At 38.1% G+C, this 27,390-nt stretch overlaps 1 protein-coding gene across 1 annotated transcript in view; it reads left to right on the forward strand.

The window, feature by feature from the left end:
- LOC139722184 (centriole and centriolar satellite protein OFD1-like) overlaps window positions 1–27,390 on the forward strand; it is a 55,145-nt gene that overhangs the window by 25,423 nt on the left and 2,332 nt on the right. Inside the window, exons 14-22 of the mRNA XM_071633500.1 lie at window positions 3,991–4,034; window positions 11,216–11,379; window positions 15,058–15,200; window positions 17,006–17,249; window positions 18,223–18,337; window positions 19,417–19,752; window positions 20,148–20,497; window positions 25,615–25,866; window positions 26,540–26,622. Coding sequence (XP_071489601.1) covers window positions 3,991–4,034; window positions 11,216–11,379; window positions 15,058–15,200; window positions 17,006–17,249; window positions 18,223–18,337; window positions 19,417–19,752; window positions 20,148–20,497; window positions 25,615–25,866; window positions 26,540–26,622 — 1,731 coding nt within the window. The remainder of the gene's footprint in view (window positions 1–3,990; window positions 4,035–11,215; window positions 11,380–15,057; window positions 15,201–17,005; window positions 17,250–18,222; window positions 18,338–19,416; window positions 19,753–20,147; window positions 20,498–25,614; window positions 25,867–26,539; window positions 26,623–27,390) is intronic.

Below are 27,390 nucleotides of genomic sequence, written 5' to 3' on the forward strand. Positions count from 1 at the left end.
ATATGATGTAAGTGTGTGTGTGATTTATTTCAGCAAGTGAGTGGCAACTGTATGAATAAAATTCTGGAGTGCAAACATCAGCATGCATGTCACATTGTTTGAGGTATGGCGCAGTTTCGGTTGAGATGGGGCTTCAAGTTTCCAAGTGAACGTTTTTTGATGATGATTTTTTTGAGATAATGAGAAACGTCTTGTGAAATATGAAGGAGCATATAATTCTCAGAGGAATTCATCACAGTTTTTATGATGAAAATCGGTTTTGAAAAGGCCAAGATATCCAAAACATTGTGATCCTAAGAAAAGGTTGGACCCACCTTGTTAATCAGGATCGCTTTGTTTTGCTTTGTTTTTGGATATCTCAGCCATTTCAAAACTGATTTTCATCAAATAAATCTTGAATTCCTTTTAGAATGGTATGCTCTGTAACATTTCATGAAGTGGTTTGTAAGTATCTCGTAAAAAGTTAAAATCTTAATCCTCACATCAACCAATACTATACCATCCCTTTAAGTAAAATTGTGATTTTGCAGATTAAAACGTGTGCCTGCAGTGGGATGTGAGAATATGTGTGTGTTTGGGGGTGGGGGGGGGGGGGTACAATGTGTATGTGTCACTGGTGTGTATGTACACCTTAGTAAGAATACCTGCACGTATCTTTTTGCATTGAAAAGTACTTAGATAAATACTTGAAAGAAATGGAGAATGTAGACCGTGCTTGTTCAAGGTAAATATTTTAGTATAACTTCACTCACAGCGGTAGATTTGTTTTGCTTTCTTTCATTTTTTTTTCTGAGTAGGGAGCAAACATAGAGATACATGCTCTGTCTGAAAATGATGTCTGTATTGTCTGTGTACACTGTTAAAACTGATGCAAGCTGATGCATGGCTGTTTATGAATACTTTTTTATTCAAGTTTTCAATTTACCTTGTACTGATTTCAATACTGTAGATTCATTTATATTTGCCTTGCATGAATGTCTGTGACACATAATATTTCAGCGTATTCTGCATAAGAATAATTTTCCAAGATAAAAATCAAATCAAATTTTCATCAATATCTCCCAAGATGCTCTAGAAATGATGGCCTATGCCATCAATTGACAATGGTGCAGATTCTTGATGAGAAATGTAGCCAGGAAAAAGAAAAAGTAGAAGAAAAAAAAAGCTGCATTTGTGGGCAAGCTGTGGTATTGTGGGAAATGCAATTTACCAACTGAATGCTGTTGATTACGACAGGGGAGCACTTGAGTGCCTTGGAGATATTCTCGAGGGTGGCATTTTGATCTCGCTGAAGATTAAAGTTTGATGGAAGTCATTACTCCCTCATCAAAGTACAGATTACTCATTAACTAGTTTTTTGTCTTTTCAGAATTGGTTTGCTATGATTTTTCTATCTGGCCAAGGAAAAGAAATCATTAGTTTCTCGTTCCCTCCCACGTCATTATGTGTCGCTGGATTTTTTTTTTTTTTTTTTTTAAGTTTTTTTTTTTAATTTCTTAGTGATAAAAAGATGAAATATTGAATTTATATTTGCTGTCTCCAGCCATTGAGCCTCACATATGCACAGCCTACATATCATACTGTATGAGCTGAAATTTTCGCGGTGGTTTTATTTTCGTGAATTTCACGAATCGCCTTTGAACCGCGAAAGTAACAACGTGCGAATAGCTAAGTTCAGTTAGACCCTCGCAACCACAAAATTAACAACACGCGAAAATGTCCTCCATGTAGCAATTCGCGAAAATATCTGTACGCGGAAATTTCAGCTCGTACAGTACTGTACTTAAAAGATGACTGAAAATTAGACTATCCAAAGAGCATTGAAGCAAAAAAACATAAGTGCCCTCATCCTCCTTGTTTTTTTCTCAGAAAGTTAGGACAAGAAACAATTTTTTTTTTTGTACTTGGCCTCTAATATTAAAGCAATGCCATATTGTGGCAAGTTGTTCAAATCAGGGGTAATAACTCCTAATGATGACCTGTGTGGGTGAGTTTGGGTGTTTACCGTTTTGTCCCCATCAGTGACACAAAGTTCATTTTGATGGGAAATGTACAATTTCTTTGAAATGGGAAAAGAAAGATGAAAGAAACCAATTCCTATTCAAGGCTCGACATTAGAAGGGATCGTTTAGTTTTGGTTGAGATCTAATTTCAGGTTTCTAAAATTTTTTGGTGAGATAATGAGAAACCTCTTATGAAATATGAAAGAGCATGTATATTCCACGAGGAATTCAACGTTTATTTGATGAAAATTGGTTTTGAAATGCCTGAGATATCCAAAACAGAGCGATTCTAGTAAATTGTGGGACCCACACTTTATTACGATCACTTTGTTTTACTTTGTTTTTGGATGTTTCAGTCATTCCAAACCCAATTTTCATCAAATAAACTTTGAATTCCTCTTAAAATGGTATGCTCTGTACTATTTCGTAAGTGTTTTCTTGGTATCTCGCAAAAAGTTAAAAGCCCAATTCTCATCTCCACCAATACTGTACCATCCCTTTAACTATGATAAATATTATGCTATGATTCTCATCATCTGTTAGTATTATAGAACACACACATGCCATGCCCTCATCAACAACAATTTAAAGGGTGTGTACAGTTCTAGTCGAGGTGAGGACTTAGCTTTTAACGTTTTGCGAGATATTCAGAAACCACTCTATGAGATGTCAAAGAGCATGCAGTTCTAGTAAGGGGTATCAAAAGTTTATTTGATGAAAGTCGATTTTGAAGTGGCTGAGATATCCAAAAACAAGGTGAAGCAAAGAGATCCTAATAAAATGCGTGGCCTGTAGTCTTATTATTATCACTTTTTTGGATATCTCAGCCTTTTGAAAACCAATTTTCATCAAATCAACGTTGTGTCCTTCTTAAAATTACATGGTCTTTCATATTTCATAAGAGGTTTCTCATTATCTCACTTAGGAATGTAAAAAACATGAATCCCCACCTCAACCAGTACTGTACAGCCCCTTTAAAGAATGATACTTATTTTTTTCATAAACGACTATGAAAGATATAGTCAAATGTATCTAAGGCTATCGGTACTAATATCTTGAGGAAAGAACAGTGGATATTTGTCTTCCAGAGCCTTCATTTTTAGAAAATGAAGAATGGATAGTCACGGTGCAATATTTGTTATCTGCCAAGAAACACCAGTGTACACCCTGCTTCTTTGCCGAGGCGTGAACTGTTACCAGTGTGGTGGTAATTGGTCCTTTATTGGAGTCGAGGGAGGCTGAGAGAGAAATAGAAAGAGAAGGAAAAATGAGAGATAGCAAGAGAAAGGGTGATAGGGAGAAAGAGATATAGATAGATAGATAGATAGATAGATAGATAGATAGATAGATAGATCAGATAGATAGATAGATAGATAGATAGATAGATAGAGATAGATAAATAGATAGATAGATAGATAGAGATAGAGATAGATAGAGCTAGATAGATAGAGATAGATAGATAGATAAATAGATAGATAAATAGATAGATAGATAGTTAGATAGATAGATAGATAGATAGTTAGATAGATAGATAGATAGATAGATAGAAAGATACATAGATAGAGAGAGAGAGAGGGGGGGAAGGAGAGAAATGAAAGAGGAGGAGGGAAGATGGGGAAAAGATTGGTCAAATATGAAAGAGAGTGAGAGAGAAAGGAAAAAAGAGACAAAGGAGAGAAGAGAAAAGAAAGAAAGACAGAGAAGGCAGGAGATAAAGAAAGAGATAGAAAGATAGAGAGAGATAAGGAGAGAGATAAGAGAGGAGGGAGAGGGGGAGAGAAAAGAGATTAATTCTGGATACTGCACACAATGGCTTTAAAATTTGCACGCTGGGAATTTCTCTCTCTCTCTCTTACTGCCGCCGCATGCAGAGAAGGCGAACAATTACCGATGCTGTGCCGACACGAGTCTCATTTGCAATTCTCCCCTCTCTTCATCTCTCCATCTCAACCTAATATCATCACCATTCTCTTCATCTTCACTGCAGGAGGAGCGCCGAGCTTGGTAGAGATTTCAAGTCAGAACAGTCGAGTGAGTACAGGAAATTTATTTTCCTCCCTTTTCTTGTCTTTTGTAGTGTTCCTTTACATCGTGTTAGTGAATAAATTCACATTGTGTCTGATATGTTGTGCACCTGTATCATTGATTGTTGAGAACTGAAAGAGACGGAGAGAAAAGGTGATGTAATTTTAAGACAAATATTGTAAGTTGGTCTTTCATCTTTTCTGCATATTTTCTTTATTGTGATGTTTACCACTATAAAATGGGCTTTAGAATCTCTGCAATCTGATTGGTCAATTATCATGCATTGATTTTTACTAATCCACACTGAGCCATATGTCCGGTAAAATCCAAACACATGATCCGATCGCATGGCTCAAGCCTTGTATTACTTTGTTTATATTATTGTAGGTGTACCAGATGCATCATGGGGAAAAAGAATTTCATTTATTTACAGGCCCATTTTATAAAACAAATGATGCACAGGCCTATTTCATGGATCAGTGAGAATTAAATGTTCTCGTTTAACTTTGGAAACAGTCTAAATCCCACTCCCTGCCCTTTTGGGTTTAAATAGTTCCAAAGTTAAAAGTTAGAAAGGGAGGATATAGTTTTGATTGAGATGAGGACTCAGGTTTTAACTTTTAAAAAAAAATGAAAAACAGTTTTGAAATGAGTGGGATATCCAAAAACAAAGAGGTCCATATAAAAGGTGGGACCCACCTTTTATTAGGATCACTTTGTTTTACCTTACCTGTTTTTCATCAAATAAACTTTGAATTCCTCTTAGAATTGTATGCTCTTTAATTTTTCATGTGAGTGGTTTCTAATTCTAAAAGCTCAAGGGAGTACTTTGTTTATTACCATAGATAATGCAGTAAATAGTTAGAATTCTGTTACAGAAACGTACAACGTCAAAGCATAGAAATGCTCAGTGAACAGGACTTCTTTAAATAGGGCTTCTTCCAGAAACAGTGACCAATTAGTGTCCAATGTAACCTTAAATTACAGACCATACACTAATAAACCGTTGAGGATAGTTTGATTTTGCTACAACACGCATTTTCCATATACACTTGCCCGAGTATACTCTGGACTCGTCCTCAACGGGTTCAAAAGGTGCATACATGATATGACCAAAATTGTGTACTGTCTGTATGTATACACTTTTTAATGTGTCCTTGATTCAGTCAGCCTTGGCCTGCTCTGAAAATGATGATGGAATGATAATGATTATTAGATTCATCCCAGCATTCGTTGGGAGGGGGGGGGGGGGGGGGGAGAGGGTAGGAGGATGGTTCTCTGGCTAACTACAGCCAAGATGACCTTGCTTACGTATGAGACAAGTGCTCAACATTTGCAGACCAAAACGATGCAGAGGAAGAGATTGTTGCCATGGAAACTGGAATTAGCATTGGATGCACACCTGAGATATTTTCATGCACCAGCAAGTGTATTACTGGTACTGTGCTATTAAGGGGAGCACGGGTGGGGGGGGGGGGGGGGGGGGGGGGTCGGGGGTCTGGAAGGCGAGATGGTAGAAACATTATTGATCAATGTTAACATATTTCATTTACTGCATCTGTGTTGTGTGAGTATGACTGCCAAAAATAGACTCTCATCAAAATATGTAATTTGTCCACGATAGAATATTTTTGCAACACCATCAGTCCATTGTACATGTATGTCATATAGTTGCCATTAGTTGGTTGGTTTCTTTAATAGAAAAGAAAAGAAAAAACCTCATGCTTATTTTAATAGAAAAGAAAAAAAAAACTCATGCTTTTGAAGCATTGCAGGTTTGTTACATTTCATTGTGCTTCCCACCTTTGAAGGATACATTCAAATGACATGTTGATGCACTCTGACACATCATTGTAGCAATGATGTTTTTCATAGTTACAATGTTTATGTGGATCTTAAGTTGTAAATGTTAAAGTTTTGTAGATCTCACCAAGTCATTTCTTTCTGTGTTAATAGGCTCATAATCTATTAGATTCTGTGCTGTTTTTTACATTTCTGAAGATAATTCAAGGTATGCTAATAGCATACCTTGAGTTATCCTCAGAAATGTACAATCATTGGGTGTCGATGAAGTGTACAGGTACTGTGCCGATAATTCTCAGACACGGCTGTTCACTATCCCCAATAACCTGTTGACAGAGATAAAATTTCCTACATAGCTTTGTGTTGTAGGGAAGATCATGCACATGAAGGAATTTATCAGAAGCAGTATCAGTGTCAGAAACATGCACCTTCTAAATTGAATGAAATTAGATTAAATTAAATTAAATCAAACCTAGGGTGTGTAGTGTATTTATTGAATAATTCCCGCAAAGTGTGAAGTTAGTTGGTTTGTATGCTTCCAATTGATGGGGAACAGTTTTTGTTGAATGTTTTGTGCTACACGTGATATCCTCCTTCTTTGACAAAACACAGTGATATTTTGTAATGCATTAAAGCATATGCAATATGACAGTGTTGTAAAGTGGAGGTGACAGTGTGTGTGTGTGGATATGTGTCTGTGTGTGTCTGTCTTGTTTGTACATTGTATGTGTGTATCATGGTAAATTTCATCACCCATTCATAATCAGTTCATGTCTGACAATCAATCACCAAAGCCAGCTTAGTTTGCACAGTGGCGCGTTAATCCTGAAATTATTCCCGACACTCCACTTCTATTTGCGCAAAATCTCAATATTGATGCATGCGACCTCGATGCTTTGGAGTGAAGTCACTGGTAGCCGTCAGAAGTCAGATCATATTCTTTTTTTTTTCTTTTCTTTTTCTTTCAAGTAGGGGCAGCATAGTGGTCCTGCAGAAGAAATACATGGTATACAACAAATAGAAAAGGGAAAATATGATATAATTTACAGTTTATAGACCATCACAATGTTTTACTTGTATTTTAGTTGTACAGGCAAGAGAACCATTTTTGTCTGTGTGCTCTGTAAAAGTGTAGAATGACTCATCATTTTTTACTTGTAATCACATACATGTGATGAAAGAACACTTGACTTGCCTCTTTCAAAAGGCAGGGGGAATAATATTACCCAGGATACATTAGTAACAAGTCAAGGGAGTGTGTACTTTTCGAAAAAAAAAATGAAATTTTGTAGAATTCTTTTTCTATTCCCTTCCTTCTATGCAAGTGACATCATAAAGAGGACTTAGTAGTCTTTTTATCCAGCAGTGAGTGGTCAGAAACTTAGAAAATTCATAACTTCTGAATGGATGTCTGTTTTTCCTCAAACCTTCACTGATGTGTTCTACTGATATTTGCTGCATTCACTCAATCCACATGTATATTAAGGTGAACCTGTCCTTTAAATGAACCTGGACAAAAAACTCATGTATCTGAAGGTTCATTCCATGGTATTATGTCCATTGCAACGTCTTAAGACTCACCTGCCATCATTATGCTAGCCATCATGCTACAGTGTATGTCGTTCGGTCGCTGTATGCATCACGACTCCCTTGGTGGCAATGCGCGAGTATCAACGCATATTTTGCTGCCGCTTATGAATCATAATCTTTACTCTGTTCAATATTGTAATCATTTTGTACATTGTATGTAAGTGTTGCCATGGTAACACTAATTGAAGGCCATGACGTGAGAAGACAATTTCTTTCTTCATTTTTTTTCTTCACATTTTTTCCTTTCATTCTTGCAAGGCAATGGTATGATAGCAAAGGAAACATAATTGCAAGTGAAACCACGTATTGTAGCAGGGGACTATTAAATTCTTTTTTAATGCAATGCATTAATTTTCTTTTTTTCAAGGTACCAATATGCTGGTAGCAGCCTCGGCAAAAATAGGAATTTTCATTTTTTCTGATATGCCGAGAGATTGATGCTGGTTAGAAGAATGTGTCTATTTTTGCTGTCTTTTTTTTTCTCTCTCTCTTCATTGCCAGTCAAATGAGATTGCTGTGAATGTACCGATACAGCTTTAATTCAAACATGTATGAAATGCACCTTTTTGATAGTTATAAAGTAAGTACCAAAAGGAATTTGTGTTTAAAATAGTGAAAGAAAAATGAAGATGAATATACGTTTGGATTGATATGGGTGTATGTGTAATCATCCACATACTTCATTGTGATGAAAGGCATGCTTCAACTTCATAATCTTTGTGATGGGGGGAGGGGGTGTAGACATGGAAATATAGATACACATGCATTAGATATGTGTAAAGTCTCCATGCTTTGTTTGTGTTGTACCAGCAAGAACATTAACAATGACAGTGATCTTAACAAGTTGGCATATCTATAAGCTGAGGCATCAGCAGATAGACATGAAAAGCACACAATGCTTCCTTCATGTAAAAGGTATAGATAGCTGTTCCCCCTCAAAATGAAAAAATGTAACAAGGACTAAAAGAAAAGAAATAGACTGGTTCAGGGAATATTTTACTTTTCCTCTCAATCTTTAAAAAAAAATGGAATATCATTTTATGTTACAAACTTTAATCAAAAGAATGATATGCATAGGCTGAGTATCATTACAGGAAAGTTAAGACTTATTCAAGGGGTATTCCCATAATACTAACAGTATTAGTTAACAATATTGTACATCAACCACGTAGGCAATATGTATTTGGCCATGCACAATAATTGCTCAACCCATTCAGACAACCTTCTAATGTAGGCCTTCACTACTTAATGAACGGTGTGAGTTTTGCTCCTACTGCACTCAAGGACCTCTTCATTTCCTCTCTGGCAAGTGAAATTTGTTTAAAAAATCAAAACAACACAAACATACCCAAGCCAACAATACCCTGTACTGTGATACACCATCTTTGTGCATTGTTCTCTAAGCTTGGGGTTACAAGTTGTAGACCCTGTGCAAACACACAGGAATGGCTACAAGGGAACTCATTAGAGTCCAATTAGTAGGTCTTGTAAACCCCGGTGAATATTAATTAGTCATGCCAAGGGTCATTTGTATCGCTTTCAAAGACCCTTCGCCACCCTTGGTACAAAAGAAGGAGCAGTGTTAGATACCAGACTCATTGTTATCACCACACAGTGTGAGAACACTTTGTATGTGACTAAATGCCATGGAGACATTGCAGAGAAGCCTTATTATTCAATTTGTTTATAGTGAAATAGTTTTGTATTCATGGAGGATTTGGAGCAAAAGAACAGGAATTTTGCCCATTTGTCGAAGGCTTCTAAATTTTGTGAGAAATCATAGAGTACCAAGGTGTGATGTCATAGCAGTTCATCGTCATGGAAACGGGTTCTAAACAAACTCACCTGGCCCTGAGGACTTTATAGGTAAGCACTATTTGGGCACCCGTCCCGCTTCATCATGAATATTCATCAGGCAGTAAGATGCTGTACTAGTAAATGGCAGAACGCTGGATACGTGCCATAGAATGTAAAAACGTATTGCCGGGAAATATAAAAATCTCGAAAAATTGCATCAGCGGGGAATGTTAAAATGTCTCACCTTGAGATGGAAAAATGTTTAGTTTTGGCGGGAAATGTAAAAATCATGTATTTTCACAGTATTACGGATACATGTAGATGACGAATATTCATGATGAAGCGGGACGGGTGCCCAAATAGTACTCATTTACTGTAAAACATGATATATTCGCGGCATGAATTTTTCGCGAATTGGAACCGACAGCCTTTTTCCTGGCATGAAATTTTCGCGAAGTGCCACTGGCGTTCAATGTATAGTGTAAACAAGGACTTTCGCGTGCATTTTAATTTCGCGAATCTTGGCGCTCGCGAAATTCGCGAAATTAAAGTGCACGTGAAAATTCCTCGTTATACAGTATTTTCACAGTATTACGGACACATGTAGATGACGAATATTCATGATGAAGCGGGACGGGTGCCCAAATAGTGTTTACCGAGTACTTACGCATGCACTTGGTTCTTACCCAATCTATGACAAAAAACTGTGACGTCATCACTTTGGTACTCTCTATTATGATTTGAAACATCCAATGAGAAGAGCTGTCTTAGCCATCACAGAGATTTAATAGAACAACAACTTTTATTCGTAGAGTGCTATATTTCATGAAGGATATCACTGTTGTAACAGGACACATGGAAAAACACATATCTAACTGTGTCCTTAATGAAATAATAATCAAATAAATTAACACTGGCGTGAAATAATCAAATAAATTAATGCAGGCATAAACAATTACAGATCCCTGAATGTAGCTTGTCCAAACGTCAAGATCACATTCTGTAAAGTACAGGGTCTCTTTCATCCACAAAACATTGCTGTGGATGTTGAGGCTAAAGGAGGTATCTGATGCTGTATTGAGTCAACAGCAGAATTTAATTAAAAACTGCCTTCAGTGGATGTATACATGTAGAAGCTCTCACAAAATTACATCTAAACCTTGTAGAGCTCAACACTGCAAGTGCAATGTCTAATTCTTTCACCACTCACCTTGATTAATATTATTTTGTATGGGTGTGTGCTGCTGTTTGCTGCCAGCTCAGCAAAAGTGCCACAAACCCTGATTTGGCTTTTTCCTCAAATTCACTCAGATAGGGAATATTAATCTGGGTGCCAAAGTCAGTGGCCGCTATGCACAGGGTCTCTAAGTTTACTTTTCTCTTGGGAAGATTTTTCTGTGGCTGCGTATGGCAGGTGGCTGCCATAGACAGGTGGCTGCTAAAGGCAGGTTTGACTGTATATATGGGAATTTCAATTTTTGGTGGCCATCTAGAATATTTCATAAAAATCCTTGAGGATGCAAGAGTTGCGTCATCCAGGTTTTGATTAATAACCACCCTCAAAGTTAAAATCATATATTTTCTTTTCAACTTTTCACCATTTATATCAAGGAAATATAGAGGCACAAATTTTGGTGGCCACATTGGCGGCCATCTTGAATATCTCAAAACCCTTGAGGATACAAGAGTTGCATCATCCAGATTTCGATTCAACACTTTTGAAATAGGGTAAAGCATTGGACGGATGGTAAAATGAGGTTCAGCTCTCTTACACCCAGACTATATTATGTGCATTACTTGTGTATCAAAGTTGTGAATTCTGCATGATGTGTGTATCTAATCAGACAAAGTTTAGAATTGAACACATTAAAACGGGTCAATAATGCCACCAGCCTAGATGTGGAAGGTGTGAAAACAGTGCAAAATCCATCATGTCAACACCTTTCTCTGGTTTTTAACTGTTTACTGATCTCTTTTTTTTAATTTTTGGGGAACAGGGCATGAAGAGCTGATCAAACAGCTGACCGAAAGGATGTCCAGACCCTCCCCCGAGGTCCAGGCCCTGCGGAGCGAGCTGGACCAAGCCCGCGAGCAGCTCAGCCAAGAGAAGGCCATGGTGCAACACATGGAGGCCCAGTGGAAGGCCAGACTACAGGAAGAGGTGAGTATCAAAGGGGCATTCTAGGGTAATCACTCTCAGGGGTACTAATTTTCACTGGCTCCTCACAAAACTGCTATGTAATTTGTAGAACTACCGTATTATTAATGAATTTTTCTTCATGCTAATGTAAAAAACATGGTTGTAAAGGTATGATTGTCTGAACTTTTGTTTTATGCTTTGTACAGACCCTTTCCCCATTTCTAAACTGTGATGCATTGTTTGCCTACAGATTTTTTTTTTTCAGTATACACTGTACATCAGTATGTTTCAAAGGATTACTGCTGACTGTTTCGTAATGTTTCCCACAGTTTGTCCTGCCTTATTGGTGAAAAATTATGACAACCCATTTCAGATGCATTTACTCTTGGGTAAACAAAATAACTTTAAAATACTTCTTTTTCTTGTTTATGTGTTTCCAAACTTCAGTTTCTGATCTGTTTCCTGTCTTTCTTTCATTTTTTTTTTTGTCACTCTTCTTATCGATATATAGATTGTGGGAACGACAGATTAGGAATTGAAGTAAATCAGTTGTTTGTTTATAACACAAAGTAATATTCATTCAATTTCTGTGTTGAATGTTATATTGGACTATATTATAGAATGTGTTTTTTGCCCTACCTGGCAGAAGAAAATTGTCCACAACTGCATTTGATATTCTATTTCTACTCTGTCTAATATCATGGCATTTCTTATGATCATCAGTGTGTTGCTGGCAGTATGTATGGGGGGGGGGGGGGGGGATTGTCATAGTTACCAATACAAGTGACACAAGTAATTTAATTGTCCCCGCCGAACGAGTTCGAGCACGGGACTCTGAAACGGGCTCCGTACGTGTGTGTGTCCGTGTGTGTGTCCGTCCGTGTGTCCGTGTGTGCGTCTGTGTGTGATCAAAATCTTCAATTTGCTACTTCTCTGTCATTTATGAGCCAATTTTGGTTCTGTTTGCTTTATATGATAGCACTATGTGGGAGCTTTGAAACTTCTACACAGAATTTCAGTTGTGACCTTTGACCTTGACCTTTGACCTATATTGTACATTTTGCTACAAAATGCTACTCCTTCGCCATTTCTAACCTGATTTCGATTCTGTTTGCTTTATGTGATGGCACTAGGTAAGGGTTTCAAAAGTTCTACACAGAACTTTGACCTGTGACTTCTTTGACCTTTGACCTTGATTTTTGACCTGTATTGTACATTTTGCTACAAAATGCTACTCCTTCGCCATTTCTAACCCGATTTCGATTCCGTTTGCTTTATGTGATGGCACTAGGTGAGGGCTTCAAAACTTCTACACAGAATTTTGACCTTTGACTTCTTTGACCTTTGACCTTGATTTGCGACCTGTATTGTACATTTTGCTACAAAATGCTACTTCCGGCGGGGACATATATTGCGCACCGCGTAATTTCTACTTTTCCTTGTTCAGTTAAGACATGATTGCATAAACAAGAGAGAAATAAGAATGTGAATGGTAATGTCTGAAGTGTGAATACGAGAATGTGATCTAACTCGTGCAGCTAGGGACTACCCACACCTAGCAAGAGATGGATTTTACTGTTAGAATGTCTTTGGGCATTTTTTTTTCCTTTTTTTTTTGCATAACTGTGATTGACTTTACATTGCCATTGTATGTAGATGCAATTCCTGCTTCAGTTAAAATCTTCGTAATAGTATTCAAGGCACTTCATGAATTCCATACAATTTGTGCCTCCAACTTGTGACATGTATGTACAAGTAGGATTCTATTACAGCTATAGACTACCCACACCTAGCGCTGCACTGTTGGAGTAAAGAGCGATATACCATAGTCATGATTTGACACTCTCCTTTTTTCTGATAGCCCACATAGGCCACTAAAATCTTTCAGTATGAAATTCAGGTGGCCTGAAAAAGAAATGGATTGGCTGAAAATAAAGGGAAAGGTAACTATCCAATTTTGCCCAATAGGGCCACCAAAGATAACCTTTGGGAAATTTGGTGGCCCCACATCAATTCCTAGTGGCCCCAAACCACCTCTTAATGTCAAGCCTTGCCTTAGGTACAGTATTTAAAAGATATTGTGGTGTGCAGAGTGCAGTGCTAGCAAAAAAAAAAAAAAAAAAAATGCTAGAAGTCTCTGAGACAGGGAAAGGGATATCAATTTGAAGTGGAGTTTGCCTACAGAAAGTTGAATGTTTGTCACAAATATTGTATTGTCTGAAATGTGAAATGATGGCAATGCTGTAACCTCGATTGGCCTTGAGAAGATAGCGGGTTCAAGCATTCTCTTGTGATGGAAATGAAGGGAAATTGATATGAGATGATCTATGCAGTATCATGTATGATGGATACTAATGTAGGTGAGATCTGCTACTAAAAGCAGTCGGTGAGAATCATGACATACGTAGCAAAAATGTTGATGTAATGAGTGCAGCAATAATCAGGGACATCCATACCTCCTCTTTCTGGTGTATGGCATACAGTTTACAATTGTGATATTTCAACATGGGTGGAGGAAGGTTTTTATCATGGTTTTGATGCTTCATTTTGTGTGTAGCTGCATACAAATGAACTGGATCTGTGGAAATGCAATGCATATTGCATTTCCATGATTATAGAGTAGTGCAGCAGTATGTATGTATGCCATGGAATGATGAAATAATCAATGCATCTATCAGTCACACTGCAGCATAGATGTAAAAAACTCTTGTGAGCTCCACATAGTCCCAAACAAATTAAATTATGTAGTGTGGACTGATCCTACTGATTGCTACTGTACAAGCTGTATATGTAAAGCTGTTATTTTCACATACAGATATTTCCGTGAATGAACAGGTCACAACATTTTCGCATGTTGTTGTTTTCGCGACTTTGACACCGAGGCTATCAAAAGTGTACCAATGCCTGTCAGTTCTAGATATTTTTTTCAATCTAACAGTGATTTGAGAAATTCATGAATGTTAAACCTCATGAAAATAACAGTTTATATAATAAAGCCTACAGTATCATGTTCCTAGAAGATGATAATGTGGACTCCAACTTTGTACTAATTTCTGCTCTGTTTTGTTTATGTGATTTTATCTTACCTTTGCATTCAAAATGAATCAAGCATGTTTTTTTTTTGTGTGTGTGTCTGTCTACATTATGCACATATCGGTAGTTGGTATCAGCCAGTCATTTGTAGCTTCTGCTTGATAGAGCAAAATTACATTTTTTTTAATATTTTTTTTTTTTGCAGGTCAACTATAGGCTGGTCATTTGACTAGAAATCTTACAACTGTCTTCCAATTCTATGCATTCATGTAGTGTATGTGGTCTCCATAGTCCTATACCTTGTTTGTGTGTTTGTGTGTGATTTTGTTTGTTGCTTGGTTGGTTTGTATGAATTTACCCAAAATCATTGTTTGTATTCGTTTCATTGGGAAAATGATGGTGATATCAAACAAAACTTGAATAAAATATATCATTTAAAAAAAGGGTGTGTGTTGTTGTTGTTGTTGATTTTCCCACCAGTTCAGAAAATCTTGAATCATGCTAGATTTTCCAAAATGAACATTGATATTGTGAAAAACTAAATGACACTTCTTCTCTTTTCATAAAGCATTTCATAAGTTATTGTTGTACTTTTCAACATTGTTAAGGCATTTACCCCACAAAATGGTGATTGAAGCATTCTTGTCTTCTCTCATTCTCCCCCAGATGGACACCAATCGGGACCTCCGACACAGACTGTCAGAACAGACCAATGAGATGGCTTCTCTCATGAGGCAGCTGGCGGACCTCAAGTTGGCTCTACGCCAGACGCAGACTGCTCTCAACAATAACATCTATCACGCAGACAGGTGAGCCTACTGCAAATCCCACAACACATTCAACATTCTTCTGTTTCAAATTGGCTGATTTCAGAATCATATTTCAAATGAGTTAATGAACCTTGCAGTATTGGTAATGTTGGGTGATGTTAGTTATTGTGAAGGGTAATACAAAAATGAAATAAGGGTCGTTATTCCAAAGGTTTGTTTTTCAAAAGGTTCATTAATCAAAACATGAGATAAGGTTCCCTATTCTTATGGTTTGTTATTTTGAAAATGGAAAGAAGGTACACACTTATGAACTTTCAGAATTACAAACTCTATTTTGTTTTCGATTATAACCTTCGGAATAATGAACCTTATTTCATTTTCAGAATTATGAACCTTTGCAAGTTTAGAATGACAAATCTTCGGAATAACAAGTCTCATACACGTATTCTGCAGTCACATTAAATTGTATTCATGCTTGGCTCCACAGGCAATATAGCTGTTGTAAGATCTTTTTTTCCCCTCACAAGCAAAGTTTTGTCTTACTCCCACTTAATGCTGAGGCTAACTTACACTGGTTAGATACTGTCACTGGAAGCGATTCAGTAAACAAGCCTTTTTGTTCTTTCTTAGAAATATTGCCAAATTGATGCACTTAGTATAAAATGCCATCCCTCATCACTTCCACCACACAAAGAAAATTCATGAGTTGAATGGAAGAGCTTCATCACACAGCTACTTATGTCTGTCAGAACCGTAGAGTGCTTGAAGTTGATGATGGAGATAAACTAACTGTCAACAAATCTAATTTGACAGATACAGAGCAACAGGATATCAGCTGTTGACAGATGGAATAGGGAATGATGACTTGTTTATCTAACCTGCTTCATGCAGTCATCTGTCTGTCAGCTGAACATTCATTTCGCTTTTGTTAGAGGTAGCCAACCTCCCTCCCAAACCTCCCTCCCAAACCCCCCCCCCCAAGAAAAAAAAAGAAGTATATAGAAAATAATTGTCAAATTGGAATATGTTATGGAGTTGATAACACCCATGGAAGGATGTTATCTTCCTGTAAAAGTACAGCATTGTCAATACATGTGTTTTCTTTTGACTTGTTTTTGTCTCTATAATTTGTCCTCAGTAGATAATTACCATTTTCAGATTTAAAGTCTATTAAAGTCCACACCATTTTCAAGTTAGCTTTAAAAAGATAAAAGTGATAACAACCAAAGTTAGATGTTTCAGCAAAATAAGATGATGATGATGTTATGGTGTAACAAGAAAAGTCCTTGGAGAGCATTGACCTTTGCCAAGCAACTCATTTCCATCCCTACTCACATGCTGAAAATCGCCCTTATTTAGGTAAGCGCATAATGCCTTAGATTGTTTGCCCTATTTTGCCAATGATAATCCTTCCAACAACAAAAAATTTAATGTATCCCTGATCCAGAAGGTTATCAAGATCACTACCAAAATTCAATCATTTATTCCATATGTCATTTTTTCCTGTAAGAGTCATCCAAATCCGTTTGCAACATTTGGAGCTATTTTGCAAACAGACAGACAGACATACAAACAAACAAATAAAAAACCAACAAACAATCCCCGCCAAAAAGTAAACCCCTTCACAGAGGAACTAGTCTCTCGGTGATCTTCACACACAAATCTTCCCCATATTTCTTTTTGACTTGTATTCTTCTATCAAATTCTTGTTTAGTTGCAATGACCTGGCTTATATAAATGCTATTAGCAAGCCATATATCCACAGATCTGGTATCCCAGTGCAATTTCAAAAATGATTTGCCATTACAAAGTTCATCCACAATCATTTTTGGCATCTTACGCAGGAGTCAGGGGCTGGGACTAGGCGGGGACATTCACAACAGCACACTGGCAGACGACCCTTACATCGACACCAGCCTTCACCGCACCACTCTCGGTCCCGAGCTCCGATTGGCCGACGCCGGTGGCTACCAGCTGCCATTGGACGATTCAAACAGCGGGGAGGATGACGAGGAGTCCCGGGGGGATTCTCTGGCCTTCATCGAACACACCAAGGCCAGATTCAGAGAGCTGGAGAGAGAGGCAGCAGTAAGGAGAACAAAACCATTGTATCAGTCTTGAATGAAGGCTAGACAGAGTCACTGTCTCAATGGACCAATTAGGCTTACATTGTACATGTGAAGCTCATATGCTCCGGATGAAATTTATTTGTGGTGTTGATCAAACTATGCAATGCAACTCTAGATGAGTAACTCTATTACCTACCAAGAATGAATAAATGCTATCACTACAAATGGAAAGCGAATGTATCAAATAGTGCTATTATCACATGAAAGTGTTGCATTATTTTGTCTTGATAGCTTACAGTGAGTGTGAGGTATTAAGTGAAAAATTGATTCTCTTAATTGATACAAGATCTTGATGACACCATCAACCATATTACGATTGACTATGATATTGAAAATATACTAATGAAAAAATGCATGGTTACCAGCCATATTCAAGAAGCCAACATCGAAACAAATTTCACAGATATTTTAGATAGATAAACTGTAAAGATGGGGGAAAGTTCATTAATTAATTATTGATGTATGTGAAGAGAGAGAGAGAAAGAGAGAAAGAAAATGAAATAGAGACTGCAAGAAAGTTGGAAAATGAAGCAAGAGTTGTTAACTGGTATCTAGCAGCAAGGGTATGACAACAAAGAGGCGCTATGACTTTTCGTTCTATCCTCACGTAGATCAAACAAGACCCGCATCTCAGCTTTTATACCAGTAGCTCCAGCTACCAGTGTCTTGTTTGACTTGGGTTGCCAGGGCGTGCAGCAGAATACAAATCTCAGTTTACCCAATCAGGAGCGCCTGCCCACTGGTTAAACATTCGTGTCTGTGCGAGAGAGAGAACTTGATTGCTTGCCAGATAGTGGGTACACAGTGGTGTAATGTGAGCACGGCGATGACATAACGATGTCGGCGATGCCTCGTCATAAACACATCGCTTCTCTCTTTATCTCTATGTATGATCTCTCTCTCTCCTCATCCATTATCCCTCACTATCACAGCATCTTGAGCAGAATTACCAGGAGCTGCAGCATCGGATGAGTGGGGTGGGAGGATTGCACAGGACGCCTCAGCATCCCGTCGTCACGGCAACCACTCGCGAAACCAGTTTGACAGGTCAGGAGTGATTATGTTTCCGATCTGTGTTTGTTTTTACAAAAAACATTTTTATCATCAAGTCGCAAATAAGTCTTGAGTGCTGTTTGCATAGAATTCTTTTTGTGAAGATAAGTATTTTGTTCAATTTTACTTTGTTTAAATCTTAAGTTGAACTGCAGGCATGACCAAAAATGATTATTGAAATGAGTTCATGATATGTATGTTTATATAATGCTTGTATTTTGATGCCTATTTCAATGCAATTCTGGTTTTTAGGAGTAGCCACCTAAATTCAATGGCCTTTTTAGTAAATATATCATGTGCACAGATTGTGTTTTTATCTCATGCTTGCCCGATTTGAAATATGTGACAAAAGTTGATGAAAAAAAGGTTTTTATCAGTCTGATTTTGTGCTCAGCATGTTGCCAGCTCCAAGATCTGGAGTGTGTGCTTATACAAATAGAAAAAGTCATAATTACCATTAAAAAACAAACCTTAGCAAAATTGGACTTTCAATTTGTTATTTGAGAATAGCTTCACATTTTAACAGAGTTGGACCAATTTTCATGTCCTGGCAGCAAATCAAATTGCTATCGAGTTGAAAGCAATACACATGTGCAAATGAATGAAAATATGTACAGTTGTCCACTTTTAATGTATGATGAAACAAAATTGAAGTCAACAGGATAAATTTTGGAAAGGCAACTTAAGTATAGATGAAATGAATATATGACCATATTTATTTAGTGTTGAACCAAGCATATAATGAACTACTCACCTCGGCCGACAATCCCAGTACTACTGTATGCGCCGAATATTTCACAAGGTTTTTATTTTTGCGAATTTCGCGAGTCAGGTGCTATTTGCGAAATTAAAGACACGCGAAAATATTAGCTCTGATCCCGATGTGAATATGACGTATGTGTGTACTCTTCTCCATTCAGTACAGGACTCGATCGCGAATTTAACCACTCGCAAAATCGTCGGGAATTCCCGATTTGCGAAAATTTAGACTCGCAAAATATGTGTCGTATACAGTATATAGTGTGAAGAGAGCCATGGTTTAATGCAAGTACTTGTGCCCCCTATTCCTGCAGATCTAAATGGATCTGTGGCAGGGATCATAGGAACTGGCAGTCAGCCGCCTATAGCTGGCAGCAGACAGAGAAACAGTGAAGTCCTAGGAAGCTCTTCTGGGAAGCGGAGCTCCAAGGTACCAAAAACCTCCGCCACCCAGGGTACCCCTACTCAACCGACAAGACTACAGAATTCACCCAGTCCCAGAAGTTCAGACCACAGTGGCGTTGGGACAAAGTCATCTAGTAGAAGATCTTCCACTTCTTCTGCGTCATCTGCCCCTTTAAAGTTGACAGCATCCGATCTCAGAGGACCAGGGTCAGCCGTGGCAACAGGGGTTGAACAGTCATCTCCAGGTATCCCTTCAACTTTGACCTCTTTGAACGGGTTAGGGTTATGACGAGTTTTGTTGTCGTGTTTTTGCTTTTTGTTTGTTTGTGTTTTTATGTTTTTCAAAAGAAAAAAAGTAAAGGAAATGTCTGCAATCTAAATAGACTACCTTGTAGAAATACTGAATGAAAGTTTTCAAAGTTAATTATGTGTCTAAATTAAACCTGAACGTATGGCACGTGGTACAAGTATCTCTACCAACAAATTTTTCATGAATTACTCTTGCCTGCTGTACTGAAACTCTGATGCCTTAGAATATTTGAATACAAGTGTAAAATAACTCGGAAAAAAAGAGAGAACAGTAAACTATTGGCAATCTTCTGGAGGATGAAAATGTACAATTTTCTAATTTCCCATGTAGCGATAACTGGTAGTAGTCTACCAGAGAGAGGCGCGAAACCTGGTGCAACGCATTCCTCGGAAGAGAAGGAGATGGATAGAAGGAGAAGAGCTGAAGAAGAAGAGGCGAGGAAGGAAAGACAAAGGGCAGAAGAGGAGAAAAGGAAGACGGAGGAGAAGAAGAATGATGTCGAAGAGGAAGAAAGGAGGAGATTGGAGGAAGAAGAGAGAAGGAGGAGGTTGGAGGAGGAGGAGGAGGAGCAGCGACGATGGGAGGAGAAGAGGAGGCAGAAAGAGGAGGAGAGGAGGAGGAAGGAGCAGGAGGCGAGAGAGAGGGAGCAGAGGATGCTGCTGGAGCTACAGCAACAAGAGGTAAGATTCCAACTGATTCACGAATTGCCCGTCATTGATTTAAAAAGGTTCAAGTCCAACAAGGGGGTGTTTCATCAACGCTTGCACTGACCAATTTCAGCAAAATCCTTGGTTTTGATTGGCTGAGATGCTCTGGTCACTGACTGTTACTATGGTGATTCAAGTTGTCAGTGCCAACAAACGTTGATGAAACACCCCCAGGAGTTTTGTAACTGATGGACAAATAACCCTTCATTGATTTAAAAAGGTTTAGGTCCAACCGGAGTTTTGTAACTGATGGACAAATAATCCTACATTGATTTAAAAAGGTTTAGGTCCTACCAGAGTTTTGTAACTGATTGACAAATTGCCCTTCATTGATTTAAAAAAGGTGTATGCTATCTACTAAAACACTAAATAATCAGTGCTTGCTTACGTTGGTGAAGGACAATTTGTCAGTTACTATAAATCCAGAAACATTCATGGCATGAAACGTTCGCTGATTAGAGCCGCCTGCCTTTTTTTGCACGCATGAGACTTTCGTGAATTTCGTGAGGAGCCATGATTCGCAAAAGAAAGAAATGCTCGCAAAAGTGTTTGTCTACACAATGCATTGAATGTCAGTGACGATGCAGGAACGTTTCATGCCAAGAAAATAGTCGTTGGCTCCAATTCGCAAAAGTTTCATGCTATGAATGTTTCTGGTTTTACAGTAATTGACAAATTGCCCTTCATCGATGTAAGTAAGTATCTGTCATTCAGGGTTTCAGTGGTAGCCATGATACAAAATCATGGGTGTACTTACATGGGTTGGACTCCAACCTACTCAAACTTGCTAAAAGGAATAAGATCCAGCACTGGCTGTCAGGCAGAAGCTTGGTAGTCTAGTGGATGCAAGGCCTGTCGAGTAATCAGGAAATTGTTGGTTCAAGCCTGTGATGTTTTATCATGGCCTCCACTAAAAGACTGAATAATCGGTACATATTCATGTTAATGAAGGGCAGTGTGTCTATCAGTTGCAATAAAAACAACTTGATGCAAGAATTCGTTAATATGAATAATAGGTAAGATTCTGTGAGCTTTTTGGCTAGAGGTGAAATGAGTGATTTGACAAAAGCCTGACAAAACTTATCTTTTATCAATTATCTGTTGTTAACTTTCAGCCCTTTATGTGCTGAAGCACTTAATAGCGTCATTTGCTGAGCTTTGTCACAAGCATTTCAGTAATCCATCCAAACTTAACATAGTTGAAAAGTTTACAGCAAGCCCACTCTGTTTTAGCAATGTGCCTCCATCCAACAGGAAGGCCAGGGTGACAGAATTGGGATTTGTGGGTTGAGGTGATCTCTTTTCATTAACAATTAGTTTCCAGACATCTGTGGCAAAGGATGAAGAGATCACTGTAGTGGGCATGCTAGTCAGCAAACATAGCACTCTGAGGGTCAAAGTCTCCAAACTCCAAGCTTCCCAATGGGTATCAAATTTGTCTCATGTTTTTATCCAAAGCACCTAATGCAACAATGACAGGAGAACTTGCCCCCAGACAAACCACAGGTTTGACAATATTGGCTTGGAAATTCAAACATAGTCTGAAAACACAATGCGAGATTATACATTGCAATATAATACAGTCAAACCTGTCTGTAGTGGCCACCTGCCATATGTGACCACTACTAACACAATACCCCCCCCCCCCCCATCTTCCCCAAAGAGAAAAGCCATGTTAAACGACCTTGTCTATAGCGGCCTATTTTTTGTCTCCCTTGGGTGGCCACTGTAGACAGGTTTGACTTTAGGTCAATTCAAAGTACCATAGTAATATGCCTCATGAAGACCATAGTGTTATTAACCCATTGGGGACGGATTGATTTTGCTATAACACGCATTTCCCATAGACACCCGCCCATGTATACTCGGGACTTGTCCTCAATGGGTTAATCTCATTCTTACCCTTTGAAAAGCTGGTAAAAAGGAAACTGTATTGCCTCTAATTCCAAAGCATTCTAGACTTTGAAATTTGGATAGATAAACAGTAATGTTGTTAATTCCAAAACATGCTATGCTTTGAAATTTGGGTAGATAAACAGAAATGGTGTTAATTCCAAAACATTCTAGACATTGAAATTTGGGTAGACAAACAGTAATGTTGTTAATTCCAAATCATTGTAGACTTTGAAATTTGGCCAGATAAACAGTAATATTGTTAATTCCAAAGCATTCTAGAGTTTGAAATTTGGATAGATAAACAGTAATGTTGTTAATTCCAGAACATACTCTGACTTTCTACTTTGGTTTATAGGTAGTGAAGATATTAAACTTTCAAGTTTTGAAATAAAGTGGGATTTCTATTTTTACAGCTCAGTCACTTTAAAATTGCAGATGTCTTTTCAATACAAACTTTGTAAGTGCACTTTTTCATAGTTCATAGTTTTGTTGCAGTGCCTAGTCCGTTATAAATCTGAAAATGTGGGTTCTTTTATTGTGTTTCGGCTCTTTCACCGGTTGTTTGAAGGAAGTTTTGTCTGTTGAATATCATCGTCAACTGGAGCTCTAGAACTGGGGTAGGTCATTTGGTGCTGTCACATATTTTCCCATCGCAGGAAATCCGCTTTCTTTCGATGAATGTAGCCCCCTAGCACTTCCCGAGGGAGGACTGTTTGATGTTGTTAACTGCAGATGTTCCAGAGGGGGTGCAGTCCAATTAATTGAATTTCCTGGATGCGAGAAAACATGTTATTTTGGTTTGCAGCATCTAGAGGAAAATGAGGAAGATGGATAAGGGAAGAGAGAGATCCATACCAATTTGAAAAAATTATTGAACTTCGTTGGCAGCGTTGATCCGTGACTGAATTATAGAGCGGTTCAATTAATATTCAACTGAGGGGGAAGCAGTTACTTGTGAAATCAAATATGCATTCGAGATTCACTTTTTCCCGGCTTAACCAGAAGTTGGGGACTGCACGTACACCTTGTGTATCATTGTATAATGTTACAGTGAATGATTCTCTTTGCAATCATCTTGTGGAAAGAAGGGGTAGAGCATTTGAATATCTTTCAATGAAAGAGCATGAAATATGTACTATGACTTTCCAAATGTTATGGCATGATGTGGGCTCGTGATATACTATACGTTCTACCAGGTGTGTAGATGTTATGACAGAATACATAGCAGTTTGCGATTTGATTTTGTTTTGTTTTTTCCAGGATCTAGGTATGTGTTTTGTGATGCTGCCAGAAGTCAGGCATTGTTTCAAGAGTTTGTGTTGTTTTATTTTGTTTGGTTAAAGGTGTCATTAAAAGAAGATTTTGCCAACACTGGCAAGAAGGAAATGAAGGATGGAAAAATAAAAGCATCATGTTATGTTGTGGGCTACATGCCAATGCTCGGTTCTGAAAGTATCCATGTTGCCAAGCCCTGGTAGCTGAAAACAGTTCACCAACATAGTGTAGGCTTGTGAATCATGATAATACGAGGGAAACTTCCTGGAAACCAGTTGAACACACAAGTAAATATTTGTTTCAATCAATCAGAATCAAAAGGCAATTTGGAATGTCACAACAGCAGGTTTACTGTCATGATTTATGTTAAAAGGTCATGAGATACTGTATATGCCATATACATGTACATTGTACATTAATATACATGTGTTACATTTTGCCAACTTGCATATCACATACATATTGAACACTGTTAAGACATTTTCCTACCTAACATTTTGGTGGCTATCTTTTTTTAAAATTAAATTTTCAGGCTTTACTGACATATCTGTTCAATGATATTCATTATAAAAATGAAATGTCATGCAGTCATTCAAATTATTATACCCCCGCCAAACGAAGTTTGAAGGGGGTATATAGGAATCAGCGGACGGTCGGGCGGTCGGTCCGTTGCAAATCTTGCGTCGCGAACTACTTCCTCAGTTTTCAACCGATTCCCATAAAACTTGGCACAGATGTGTGCCTTGGGTTGTAGATGTGCAAGACGTATTTTTTGACAGTACCCAAAAGTACGTTGCCATGGTAATGGCATATTATGGGCAAAAATGGGTACAAATCTTGCGTCGCGAACTCCTCCCACAGTTTTTGATCAATTTTTATGAAATTAGGTACAGATGTTCATCTGAATATGTTAATGTGCAAGACACATATTTCCGCAGTGGCAAAAAGTGCGTTGCCATGGTAACGGCATGTTATTGGTAAAATATAGGGCAAAATGCTTCATGGCAAAACTGCTTCATCAGTGTTCTTCCAATTCTCATGGAATTCATATTGAATGTTTGTCTTAGGATATAGGTCAGCATGACACATTTCTTGACAGTGACAAAAAGTATGTTGCCATGGTAACAGCTCACATATTATGAGCCAAAATGATGGAAAATTTTGTGTTGCAAACTACTTCCTCAGTTTTTTGCCCAATTTCCATGAAACTTGGTACAGATGTGTGCCTTTGGTTGTAGATGTGCAAGACGCATTTTTCGACAGTACCCGAAAATACGTTGCCATGGTAACGGCATATTAATGGCAGAAGATCAAGGAAAGATCTTGCGGATTTAACTTCTTCCTCAGTTTTTTGACCAAAGCTTATGAAATGTTGTTTTGACCAAAGCTTATGAAATGTTGTTTGGCGGGGGTATAACCAGTCGCTGTAGCGACATTTCTAGTTTTAAATATGCTGTCACTATCAAGCTATCTATGAATTGATATCACTTAGCCAATTCAAACTCTGCAGTTTTCATAGGAAATATCAAGAATGGCAACTTTGGTCACACTCATTTTTTCACTGATGAATCACTATTGCATGCAGGTTTTCATTGCTTCACCTTGACACATTATCAAAGACACTGGTTGCGTGTAGGACCATGCAGATCAGACTTTTCAAACTGGGCCCTGTTGCATAAAAGTTGAGATCATTCAGAAGTCAGAAGTCAAACATTAGGTACTTAAATGCTCAATTTTGATTGGCTGATACATGACTTATGTTTGATTCTCTGACTTAAGTTTGATTGCATCATCTTTATTCTACAGGGTCCTAGAAATATTGATTACCAGTGCTTCCATCTTGTGACAAACAAGCAGATCTCTTAAAGCAATGTCTTTGTCTGTTTCCATGGCAACAGCAAGCTGGAGGTGGCGCAAAGGGGGCGGCCGCCTCTGTGGAGCCAAGACGAGATGCAAACGAGATGGGCGTGGATGATGCGGGCACCAAGAAGGAAGGGAGAAAGGATGACAGGGAGGAAGAGGAGGGAGAGGAGGAGGAGGAGAAAGCAGCGGGCGGGGCTGGTAGTGAGGGTATCAAGATTGACCCCATGATGCAGCGGTACATGATGATGGTACAGCAGCGCAAGCAGCAGCAGGATTCTGGGAAGGCTGCCACACCCGAACCTGAAGTGGTAAGACGGTGCTTCACTTTACTTCGACCAAGTCAAATTAATCTAGCCATTGTAGCAATGACAAAACAAAGCAAAGATCATGTGCAAATGGTGCAAGACATTTACAAAAGTTAATTGATTTCCATCATGCTGCAAGTATGTTTGTATGATTTGACCAATTGAAGTCAACAAGAACATAGTGCGATCCCCCCCCCCATTGTTTTGATCTTCTGCTTCAAGCAAATCAACTTCAGTCCAAACTTAAAGTCCACTTTCTATATAACAGCACTTTGTTGTTGCTCCTCTGCCACATAATTTTGCATGCCGATGCGTAGTACATGCAATATGCCCATTTTAAAACCAAACCATGATTTGTGTTTTAAAAAATGTTTGTAACTGCAAGTTGATATATTTTATGATCTGGAGGGTTTTTTGCAGCACTGCAATATTTTAGTTTCATCACATGAATCAGTCTCATTTTTCTCATTAATTATTGTGATTATGATTATGATGATGATTATGATGATGATTATGATGATGATTATGTTGATGAGATCATGATGATAATGACAATGGTGATGATGATGATGATGATCATCATCATTATCATGACATAATCATTATTATCACTATTATCATCATTATCATTATCAATGACTGAGCTGATTCGTCATGTGATTCTCTCCTTGGCCAGATTCCTGATTCTCCCTCATTGAGTATCAAGTCGGATGGATCCATCTCAGGGGAGGAGATGCAAGGAGTAGAGAAAGAAGCAAGGTGAGCCCTGGGAGATCATTTTGTGATGTCAGATTGAAGTGGGATGTGTATGTGTGTGTGTGTGTGTGTGTGTGTGTGTGTGTGCGTGTGTGCGTGTGTGTGTGTGTGTGTATGTGTGTGTGTGTGTTTGTTTGTCCTGTCATGTGAATTAAAGGAAACCAAAAACCCAAATATGAATTTGGATTGAGTGAAAGTAGCAATATTGGCAGAATATAATATTTGAAGTTTGAGGAAAATTGGAAAGTCGATTCAAAAGTTATGAATTTTTAAAATTTTACTGCAGTCACTGGTGGATCAGGAGAAAAATATTCTCCATATATTGTCAAAATATATCATATGGAGAATTCTACAAAATTTAATTTTTCATGAAAGTACACATTCCATCAACATGCTACTGGCACATGTTAAGGGTAATATTATTCCCTCTGCCTTCTGAAAGAGGTAAGCAAAGTGCTCTTTCATAATGCTTGAAAAGTGAAAATATGTTGAATTTTCTTTATATTTGATATATATTGTTGTCCATAATGATGTCATGAATTGTAGTAGTCTCCTTGTCCAGCGATGAAGGCATCCAAACCTTAAAAATTCAAAGCTTTTGATTGAATGTCTAATTTTTCTCAAACTCTCACTGATGAGTTCAGCTTATATTGCTGCTTTCATTCAATCCACATTTATATTTTGGTTTTGGTTTCCTCTAAGTTATGATCCTGATGAAGGCCATGACAGGCTGAAGGCTTCATTAAAGTGAAATGTAGAGAGCAACGTCTG

The sequence above is a fragment of the Diadema antillarum genome, unplaced genomic scaffold, assembly GCF_040938485.1.
Source record: "Diadema antillarum isolate AM-2024a unplaced genomic scaffold, OU_Dant_1.0 scf00000160, whole genome shotgun sequence".
Classification (NCBI taxonomy): domain Eukaryota; kingdom Metazoa; phylum Echinodermata; class Echinoidea; order Diadematoida; family Diadematidae; genus Diadema; species Diadema antillarum.